Raw genomic sequence first — 11,193 nt, forward strand, 5'->3', positions numbered from 1 at the left:
TTTTCCCCAACAATGGCTGTCTAAAGTGGGCTCGGATGCCATGCTGGACTCTCTCCAAAGCAACCCGTCACTGGCTTTACCAGGAAGTTTTTATTAATGTTCTGAATTTCCCTTGCTGCAATTCAAGTTCATTCCCTGCTTTCATATACACCTTCGAGGCAGAAACAGCCTTTCTTCTGAAACAAGAGAGAAACACGGCAGTCCTGGGTCATGTTTGTAAAGATTTAACTCCAGCCAGCTGCCAAGCCCCACTCAGCCACTTGCTCCTTCCCCCACCAGAGGGATCTGGGAGAGAATAGGAAGGGTCAAAGCTGGAAAACTCATGTGTTGAGATAAAGACAGTTTAATAGGGAAAGCAAAAGCCATACACACAAACAAAGCAAAACAAGGAATTAATTCACTGCTTCCCATGGGCAGGCAGGTGTTCAGCCATCTCCAGGAGAGCAGAGCTCTATCACGTGTGACAGTGACTTGGAAAGCAAATGCCATCACTCCAAATGTCCCCTCCTTCTTCTTCCTTCTTCCTCGAACTTTATATACCGAGCATGATGCCACATGGTCTGGAATATCCCTTTGGTCAGTTTGGGTCACCTGTCCTGGCTGTGTATCCCACCAGTCTCCCATGCACCCCCAGTCTCCTTCTTAGCACGGCAGTACAAAAAGCAGAAAAGGCCTTGGCTCTGTGTAAGCCCTGCTCAGCAATAACAAAAACATGTCTATGTTATCAACCCTGGGCTCAGCACAAATCCAAAACACAGCCCTATGCCAGCCACTGCAAAGAGAATTAATTCTACTCCAGCCCAAATCAGCACATTCCACCCCTTATTCCATACCATTTACATCATGCCCAGGTCCCACACTATTTGATACAACTTCATTAACCACTGCGCTTCTTCCCATCCTTTGACATAAAACACAGAAGTAATTTCTTTAGTCAATGGATGACACCTACAAAATACTTATAAAATGTCCACAAATGTTTACGAAATGTCCTTCGAGTTCATTTAGTCCATGACTTTATGCTCCATCTCTTCTGGGGGTCACTCAGGACAGGAGTGGTGTTGTGTTTCTTGGAGTTACTGGGCACCAAAGTCAGCTCAGGTCTGGTCACTGATGCACTTAAACTTCCTTGTAAGGCTTCTCCTCCATGGATTTGGGTGGTTTCTGCTGCACTAATTCCTGTAATATGCAACTCAAATCATGGCTTACAACAATTTAGAGGCACATCCATTACAGTCTCCACCCCTGGCCCTTTTCAGGCCAGATTATCTGGTTTAACATTGCAGTGAACTTCTCCCCTTGCTCCCAGCCTGCCTGCAGCAAGGGGTTCCTCCTGAAGTTCATCATTAATATAGTCTACATCACTGTCCTCCTCCATGGGCTGCAGAGGCACACCTCTTCACCGTGGTCTTCACCATGGGCTGGAAGGGAATCTCTTCTTCCCCTGCTCCAGCAGCGGTTCCCACCCACAGGAGACAGTCCTCCTTGAACTTCTCCAGTGTGGGACCTTTCCAAGGGCTGCAGTTTATCATGAACTGCTCCAGTGTGGGTCCCTCATGAGGTCATAGGTCCTGCCATAAAACCTACTCCAGCAGAGGCTTCTCACAGGGCCACGTCACATTCTCCTTCAGGCATCCACCTTGCATCCACCCCAGCCTGGGGTCCTCCATGGGCTGCAGGTGGATCTCTGCTCCATCATGGTCTCATCCACATCCCTTCAACTCAAGTTCCCACTGGCATTGCAGCACAGAAACAGCAGCAATGCCCAGGCCACCTGCCAGCCCAGGAACATCACCATGGCTATCACCAGAACCTTCCCAGGCACAAGTCAGTGAGGAACACAGCGCAGCACCACAGCAAAAAGCGGCCACTAAGAGCCCTAACATACAGTCAGAAATGCATACATTTGCATACATTCATACTGCAGAGTAAATACATTGATTTGCAAGACCCTGTTAAGTGGTTTAAAGCAGTGTTTAAACTACAGACGTTTTTCCTGACAGTTGTGCAATTGTAAAAGAAGCAGCAATTTCATAAAAGCCCTTGTGACTTGTTCAGGAGGTTTTCCATTAAATTCAGATTTCATACTGATTTTCAATCTGTTATATCATAGCTTAAATATGCCACCACACTCAAGAAGTGTTTTTTTGCTTTATTTGTGTACATTGCATAACATGGACAAGGGTTAGTCAGACGAGACAAGATATTTTTCCCTTTTAAGGTCCTCATCTGTAGTGGGAAGATAGAACTTCTGTTTCTGCATTCTCTTTTCTCTTTTCCTTTTCTTTTTTTTTTTTTTCTTTTCTTTTCTTTTCTTTTCTTTTCTTTTCTTTTCTTTTCTTTTCTTTTCTTTTCTTTTCTTTCTGCTTGGAAGTTTTTTGAATTAAAGATTCAGCTGGAGATGTATTAAATAGATGCAGTTTTCAACAGTTTACAATAGATGGGAGTTAGGAATTTGATTTCAGATGAGTCAGGGGACTTCACATGCTGTTGTTACTACTGGTGTCGAAGCCTGATATTTATTTTAAAAACACATGTCACAGAAGGAGTGGAAGTAATAAATCTGTGAGAGATTCTTCCTCCCTGATCCCTTAATCCACCCTTAATTCTTAAGCCATCATTGCAGGAAGATAGGCTTTTAAGTCTTCAAAAGGCTTCCACTGTTCAAATTCAAAAAGTTTGAGAGAACCATTAAAAATTAACACTAATCTTATTGCAATGAGGTTGAACAGATAGATTTCTATAATCAGAGATTTATTACATATTCAAAATGGAAACACTAAAAAGAACCACAGAAAATGCAGTGCTGTTACAGCAAGTACAAGACTGAACAGGCTTTACAATGAGTAGTTAAATGAATTTTTATACAATGATGTGTCTGTATGGTCCCTTCTGCATCAATATCTTTCTGGCTGAACAGGCTGCACTATCTTCTTCCATGTCTGTATATACACATAATTTTAGTGTTATGGAAACAGATATCAGTTGCCTTATATTTACTCTGTCACTGTGGATGTGACAGAAAAGAAGTTTTCTTCTACTTCCAGAGTTTGTATTCTGGTAGCAACAAGGATTTTTAATCACAGGACTATATATTTGCTCTTCCCAAAAGGAACAGGGGAAAAAAACCAAAATATAAAAATAAATATAGGAAAAAACAAGCCGATGAAGTAAAATGTTATGCAGTTTATTAATTTTGATTCATAAAAATATAAATACGTATCTAAGGATTTGCCTCAAAATAATATAAGTGTCAATGGCCATCATGGATATTTTCACATATAGAAAATAAAAAGAATCTTTACAGTATTCGATGAGCAGTTTTATAATATTTTACTGGATCAACACAAGTCAAGTTTTGAGGAGCCTACTGCATTACTGTGCTTTTTTTACAATTTATGTAAACTTTCTTTGTGTTGCATCATCTTGTACAATAGTTATGCACTGCATATAATTGAAATGCACAAAAAAATGCAAAATTTTCAATATCTTACTGTGAAAATGCAAACCAGTTAAAATCTGGTTCAAAATAACCAAAGTTATTCTATACCTACTCAAATGCATCTATCAGTCGAAGATGAAGCTCATATTTGCTCTGTAATACCTGTTGCAATTTTATGAATAGTCTTATAAGTGGTATAGTAGCTGTCATCACAGACACAATGCAGCAAATATTCAGGTGGCTTATGGCTTTCTGCAAAGAAACCAGATTTCTGGTATTTTGTAAAGAAGCTTTTCTTTCAAGCCACTGTTAATGGGTAAGACAGGTTAGATCATTTGGTATAAAATTCTGATATCACATGTTATGCATTTGGATGGATAACACAGAAATAAAAAAGCAAACCTGGGAACAAATATGCAATCAATCAAGTGATTTACTTTAATAGATAATTAGCTTAGTCTGTGAAGGCCAGATCACTGCATTTCATATTAATTTTTAATGCCATTTGCAATGGCATAAAATAAGTTGTAATATCAATGAAGATGGAACCAAGGACCATTATGTTAAACTACTCCTGACTGGAAACATGTTGAAATTCGATGACATTTCTTTGAAAGATACCCATTTCAAAGGAAATCCACAGGGAATAAACTGTGAAAAAACTTCTAAAGCCTTTTGCCTGAAGTATTTCCCAACAAAGACATAAATCACAGGGTTAATGCAGCTATTGGTGGTAGCCAGTGTATAAGCAAACTGCTCCCCAAAGTTGATCAGTTCCTCCCAGAAACAGCCTTTGAGCACATTTGCACGGTGTAATGTATCAAGGAATAAAAAAATATGGTGAGGAGTCCAGCAGAAAAGAAACATCAGTACCACGGTGAAGATCAGCCTGGTTGCCTTTGTGCCTTTGTGCCTTTTGCAGCCCTTTGCTCTGAGTGCTCTTCGTTCTCTTGCTGTTTTTTGTAGGGACCTAATGGTGGAGAAATTGAGAAAGATGATTGCTGTGGACGGCAACAGAAACCCCACTATGTTACGTACCAGGCTTTCAGCTGTTCTCCACGATGGGGTGGGGAAATCCAAAACACACGCTGAAATATTCCACTGGGGAAGGTCTTCCACAGTCCGGAACGTGAAAGCTGGGATGCTGAGAAGGATGCAAAAGAACCAGATGAGCAAGCAGATCCCTCTGGTCATAGTTTTGCTCCATATCTCTCTGTGGTTCAAGGTATGGACAAAAGTCAAGTAGCGATCCATGCTGACAGCCACGAGCAAGTAGATGCTGGTGTACATGTTCAAGGTGATGGACGCGCTGATGCTGCGGCACAGGAAACTGCCAAACGGCCAGTTAAACTCATTATTGATGTTCTCTGCCCAGAAAGGGAGCCACATGAGGAAGATAAGATCAGCAATGGCTAGGTTCATAAGGTAGATTTCAGCTATCTTCAGGGGGCCTTTGTGCAGTGAGTAAGTGAAGAGAACAAATACATTTCCAAGCATACCAATGACACAGACAGTGTTGATGTACTTGGGAACTATACAGTATACGATGTCCCACCAGTCATCCAATTCTGGGCAAACAGTTGAGTTGCTCTGGTTTTCACTCTGGTTTGAGGAGGGAATATCCAGTAGAGGAGTTTCAGTCATTTTTGAAAAAACCCTGAAATGAACAGAAGATGTCTTTGAAATGAGAGAAAATGACTGCAAAAAAGAAGCATAAAAATGCTAAAGTTGCCTCCCATGAGTGGTATAATAAACATTTAACTGCTGCAAATTCTTTATTAGTCCTTACTGATTAATATAGGCTAGATCACTCCATACGTGATATGTGCAATGGTGAGAAATGTTCCCAATATTAGCAAGGATAGAACTTCCTCTACATCCTATGAAGTTTCCTCTCCTTGCTTCCATTGTTTAAAGTGACACAGAGGAAGGAGCGTGACAAATTAGAGGAAGTAGTTCCGTGTGTCTCCTCCAGACTGATGACAGACACAGATATGGGAGAATTCCATCTCCCCGAGAGTAGTGGGAGCCACGCTGGTGACACAAAGCCAGCTTTGCATCCTTCCCTGCCCTTTCTCTTACTCTTATTTACCAAGCTATGTGCATTATTATATTACTGTATTATATAGTATATTATATATACATTAATATATTATTATATTCTGTTATCCTGCTGAAGCAGGATCCTGCCTGTTTCCCAGAACCGGGAAAGCTGCTCACTCTCTGTATGAACCACTTGCTGCCTGAACTTTGCATTCTTTTGTTCCTTCTCCTTTCCTCCCATCCTGATCTTCAGGTTCAAATTGCTGTTAGATTAGACAGCTTATTGCCTTCAAATGTCAGCAGTTGGAATAACAAAACACAGACTCCTTCAAAACATTACGCTAAAAATCTTGCCTGGAGGGAAGGCCTCTACAGCTCTAAATTTACAGCATTCTTCTCTAGCTCAAAAATTTCATTTGAGCTCAGCTGGAGAGAGGCTGTGCAGCCTCCAAAGTGTTTAGTCCATCATAGCATTGGCACAATCTTTCTTTCTGGTAACCCCATGTGAGATTGTGCAGGAGTAAGAACATGGGTAAAACCTTATCCTCCCATGAAAATCCACTGGATTTTCTGTCACAGATCCACTCTCAGGGCTGCGTCCTGCTTCGTTCTTCTGGTGCTGCCATGCTTGATGCTAGTGCCTGGATCCTGGTTTTTACAGGCATTCAGCCTCAGAATCATTATGATAGGCAAGTTATTATTGAGCCTGTGCTGCCATCTGACATTTCAGTATTTCATATGCAAGTGGAGCATGACAATCTATAAAAAAGAATGTATTTGAAAAAATCAGTAATTTGCAATCAGTCATTCTAAATATCAGCTTTCTGCTGCAGCTATTTAACTCTGTTCTTTCAACTTCTGTATTTTACACCACGAAGACAGCTAAGTATGGAGTTTCTGAAGAGACAGTTTAGGACGATCATTCATCTCTTTTACATATAGGTACAACCTCAGTGATGTCTCTATATGAGCAGCTTGCGTCACTTATTTCTGGGATGCCTCTAGGAATAAGTTAAGTAATAATATTCCACATCAGGCTATCTGGTACTAATGCACAGAACATTTTTCATCACTGCAGAACCAGGTGAGCAGCAAAGTTGTATCTGAGTTCATAAACACTCAAGCTGGCAGTCTTGACTGGGAACTGAGCTACAACTCAACACAGCTCCCTGGATTTCCCTCAGAACAATCTGAATGTTACCTAGTTCACAGACATCTCATGCAAAATAAGATAACTTGAGAGGATCTAAAACTACAGATAAAATACATAACAAATAAATGGCTGATTAGCATCAAAGAGGCTTTTCATGAGACAGCAGAAATCTAACCCTGTTACAGCAGGCTAAGGCATGAGAGAGCAATGGCAGAAAATCTATAACTTCATATTTCAAAAATAATGTAGAAGAAAGATAACAGTTAAACCTAACAGAATTATTTATTTTAATAAATGTAGAAGAAAAAGAACTGTTTATTGTCCTTGCTTGTCCTTTTCCTGATGACTTCTTGCTATCAGCCCAACTTCTTGCTATCAGCTTATGCCAGTCACTCTGCGCCCTTCAGATGTGATCTCTCAGCTGAAGCCACAGATTCATTCATGATGGCCTCAGCTAAAAACACCAGGAAGCTTTATTTTTCATTGAAACTTTGAGTTTAGTCTCAGCTAAATCTGAATTCTTGTTCAGCTCTCAATGGTACCTGAGGATTCTGTAGAGTTTTTAATTTCAAAAATTTCTTCAGAGTCTACTAGTCAGTGTCTGAGTGCTACCACAAGCCACAAGCCTTTTAATAATTTAGAGCTCAAAATGTTCTCTTGACAGAAAATGCACTTTATTTTCAGTAATTTCTGTAAGTATTTTTAAGTATTTAGTGCTAATGGACAATTAACCACATGAATGGTTTTCAGCTTCTGTACTTAACACATTCCGGTCATCTTTTATACAAATAATGACATATTTTTCTTACTTTGAACTGATTTCTGATGAATTTCCATGCACAGTGCATCTATCACCCTTTTTACTATTAATACTCATCAGCAAGTTAGAGCAATTAGGTAAAATGGATCATGGCTTTATACATAAACTAATACTGACTTTCAGAATTACTTTCAAGGTGAAAAAGAAAGGGTAAGTCTTACTAGACTGCACAGATCAGAACTGAGAGCACAAAAGATTATTTTTTAGGTAAAATATAGAAATTATTTTAGTAAAGAAAATACATTTAAAAAGATAGGCATACCTACTCCTGGTCCTTCCTGGCAATTCAGGCAAAGTTTCAAATTCAGAAACAGTTGATAAACAGCAGTAGAGAGGTTACTGAGAGAATTCAAAGATGCATCCTGAGGCACAACTGAGTGACTGAGGGCTGTCCTGAGTGTTTTGTTGGCCATACACCATGAGCGTGATGTTACATCTTGGAAGAAAGCCCCAGGAATTTTTTTTTAACTTCCCCACATGTCAGCTGTAGTAATTTTCAAGACATGTGAAATATTTCATTCTCATTGTGAAATAATACAGTCCATATGTCATGACTCTTGTCATCCTGTGACCTCTAATGAAAGCTTTCAAATTGTCTTTGGCAATTAAAAGTTCCTTTGTGTGAATAGCTATGTTTGTACCAACAATAACTTCATTAACAGCTCTGAATTGCCTTCTCAGTGTCAATGCACACAAGGAGAAGCTTAGAACCAGGTTTTTGTTGTGGTAGGAGCTCCTTTTCCTGCTAGACTTGAGGGGAAACCATGCCAAAGAGCAGGGGGTAAAGCAGGACAGATAGGGGGAATGGCTGCTGAAACATGAACCTTGCTAAACCCCCCTTCCACTGTTTTTGAAAAGCTTTGCTTTTTGCACCCCTCTATAGGTGTCCAGGGCATGAATCTCTGTGAATATGACTTCTCAGTAGTGCATGATGACTCCTGTATTTTCTCAGGCTTGCACCCACATAAGTTTCTTTTTTTTTTTTTTTTTTTTAATTACTTGCTGGTGCCATGAAGCCTGAGAGTGATTGTTTATAAATTATTTTTATCTTTTTCATTCTGACTGTCCTCTGATTAGAGGAATATTAGAAAAAGATAATATCTATTGCATCTCAGACTTTAAATGCAAATCTCTTTTAAGTATATCCATGCAAAAAATATGGGATTTCAATTAAAAAAACCAAAACAATGAGAAATTATCAAGGGACTGGAATGCTATTTACTTATAGGAAAATATTCTTCCCATTAAGAACTTAACCAACACATGCACCATTTCTCTCAATTCTTATGCCATTATGTCCATTCTTGTTTGATAAGTAAGTTAAAATGAAAAGGCAGGGGAGGCTGAATGGTGATACCTTGTAATGAACTTCCCTATCATGAAAAATACTTTTATTCCAAATTTTTATTAATTAAAAGATAATAGTTATGCAAGCAGTGCTAAAATTGATAAATGAAAAAAGTTCCAGTTAACACCACTACAATGGAGAAAACTCTAAATGGCTCAAGATTTAATATTTGGGGCTTTTTTAAATAACTTGTAAAATTTTTATTTTTGGCAAAGACTTGAATTTTTGAATTACACATTATGTAAGGAATCCTAATAAATCACAAGAGGAAAATCTTGAAACAACCCATCTCACACTGACTCATGAAGGTAAGTGCAATATGTCAGGAGATCTTCGTCACAGACTTTCCAAAGCCTCCTCTTTGCTTACACGACTGCATTTCCGTGTTTAAGTTACTTTTTCCATAATTAAGAACATTTAAGCAATAACAAGAGGCTTGGAATTTTTCCTTGCTTGGACATGCATCTCTAGGAGCTGCCAAGTTCCACATTTACTCACAGACTGAATAAAAAACTGCAGCTGTGTCTAAAATTTATATGATAAATAACATAGTCTTACAAAACTTGTCACATCAAAATGGGATCAAAATTCTGGTTTTGCAAATCCAACTCCTCTTTGTAAATCTAGTTTCTTATTTTCTGTTGTTTTTCATTGCTATATTTGGAACATTTTTCAGTAATGGAGAGAGATTCAAAATTGGAAGTCTATGCATTTAGTAGAAATAGTGAAATGAATAGGCACTGCAGTAGCTCCAGCATTTAAAGATCTTAGAACAAGTCTACAGAAGAAGATGTAACTTTATACAGAAAGGGGATTTAATTTACTATTTCTTTACAACTTCATTCTTCTCAACCTATAGAAAGTATGTAAAAATCTGACAACATTTCACAGTTTGCACAGATGTAATGGACCATGAATTGAAGGAATGTGAAGGATTAGTTGCACAGATGTAATGGACCATGAATTGAAGGAATGTGAAGGATTAGTTTGAAAACATCTATAAGAGTCCATAGTTATAGTAAAAAACTTATCTGTCTATTGGCACCTTTAGATCAGGATACTCACAGCATGCTGGTTTATGTTTTAAGCTTACATGATCTTCAGTCACACTGTCAAGGCAAACTTTCCTGCAGAAAGCAAACATTCTGTAGAGCTGCATAAAAATTTACAAATGCTAACTGAGCCTCTCTGATCATAATGATTAAACAAATATGTTGGTGAACTTGGAGGTAAGACTCTTTGCTTGATTATTACACACATTACAAGGTAGACAAATGTCAAAAATCCCAAAGGTCTCCAGAGTTCTGTCTCTTAGTCCAGTTCAGCCATTAAAAATCATCTTCTTAAGATAGCTGGAACCTTTAATGGTTGGGCCAAATTATCTTTTTGGATCAGCATGTTTAAACAGTTTGATTTTCTTTACTGAAATGGTTTGCAAATCAGCTTAGTTATCTGCTATAACTGTTCATCTGTTCTGGAGCTGCAGAAAAAGTTTTTGATATGACCTTTTGATGTAAAACTCTTTGTCCAGCTTAGTTGGATTTCTTCACGTGTTCTATAGTGATTGCTAAGGAGAGCTTAAACTCTGGTGCAGTTATTTAAAATTCCCAAAGAATGATCATGGTACCATCACAGTGTGGTAATAATCAAGCCCTACTAACTACAGTTTACAGAGCTTGAAACAGCAAAGTAGGAAGGAGCCAATATAGGTTGGAAAACCAGCAATGCACTGATGGAAGAAAGGAGTGTAAGGATGGTGCAATGGCTAAAGGCTGCTTAGGGATTTGGGAGACCTGAACCAAGATCCTAACTTCTCCACTGAAACCAATGCCTAAAAAAGAGCAACTTTCTTCTGTCTGCAGCAAGAACCAGCTGCTTGTGTAACAGCTTTTAAACTGTTAATTTTTCATTTCAAGTGAAGCCAATAATCCACTTGAAAAAATGAGAGTGGAGAAATGAGAATTATTCCTGCCTGTAGATGCTGATGGCCAGAAATATCATCTGGCCATTCCTCTGGCGATGGTCCCCACTTCTGTCAGGCTGAATCGGGAGTCAGGCATTTGCATGGCAAAAGTCTTGATAACAGTTGTGGCAGTCTCAGGTAAAAGAGAAGATGGGATCATATGTACAATGGGGACAGGATGAAGGGGAATAAAAAGTTTATATGATTACTCTTTGGCATCTTCAGCTCTGAAATTCTCAGGACAAAGTCTGACCTAATTTTACCAAAAGTTATTCTCATATTTTGTCATGTTTCTTTGAGAACAGAACCGAGCCAAGTGTGACTGGAAACTGTCAGTAGGTCAGATAGAGCTTGGATGTTACACTTTATTTCTTGGGGGTTTTTTGTTGCCTGTATAAATGATGCATGTGAATACCACAAACAT

General features: G+C 38.8%; 1 protein-coding gene across 2 annotated transcripts; it reads right to left on the reverse strand.

Moving 5' to 3' along the window:
- Window positions 1–2,733: 2,733 nt before the first annotated feature.
- BDKRB1 (bradykinin receptor B1) lies at window positions 2,734–7,837 on the reverse strand. Of its 2 annotated transcripts, XM_019281760.2 has the most exons (3): window positions 7,721–7,837; window positions 4,481–5,099; window positions 4,162–4,412 (listed from the first exon to the last, which is right to left on the reverse strand). In XM_019281760.2, the coding sequence occupies exons 2-3, from the start codon at window positions 5,084–5,086 to the stop codon at window positions 4,263–4,265; spliced, it is 756 nt and encodes a 251-aa protein (XP_019137305.1). In that variant the 5' UTR covers window positions 5,087–5,099; window positions 7,721–7,837; the 3' UTR covers window positions 4,162–4,262. The 2 variants fall into 2 exon arrangements, with proteins under 2 accessions (XP_039409267.1, XP_019137305.1); XM_039553333.1 differs by having other exon boundaries at window positions 2,734–5,099.
- Window positions 7,838–11,193: the final 3,356 nt, after the last annotated feature.

The sequence above is a fragment of the Corvus cornix genome, chromosome 5, assembly GCF_000738735.6.
Source record: "Corvus cornix cornix isolate S_Up_H32 chromosome 5, ASM73873v5, whole genome shotgun sequence".
Taxonomy (NCBI): Eukaryota; Metazoa; Chordata; class Aves; order Passeriformes; family Corvidae; genus Corvus; species Corvus cornix.

Excerpts from the sequence above, each read along its gene's own strand:
- BDKRB1 (XM_039553333.1), bottom strand. The coding sequence starts at position 5,086 with ATGACTGAAACTCCTCTACTGGATATTCCCTCCTCAAACCAGAGTGAA.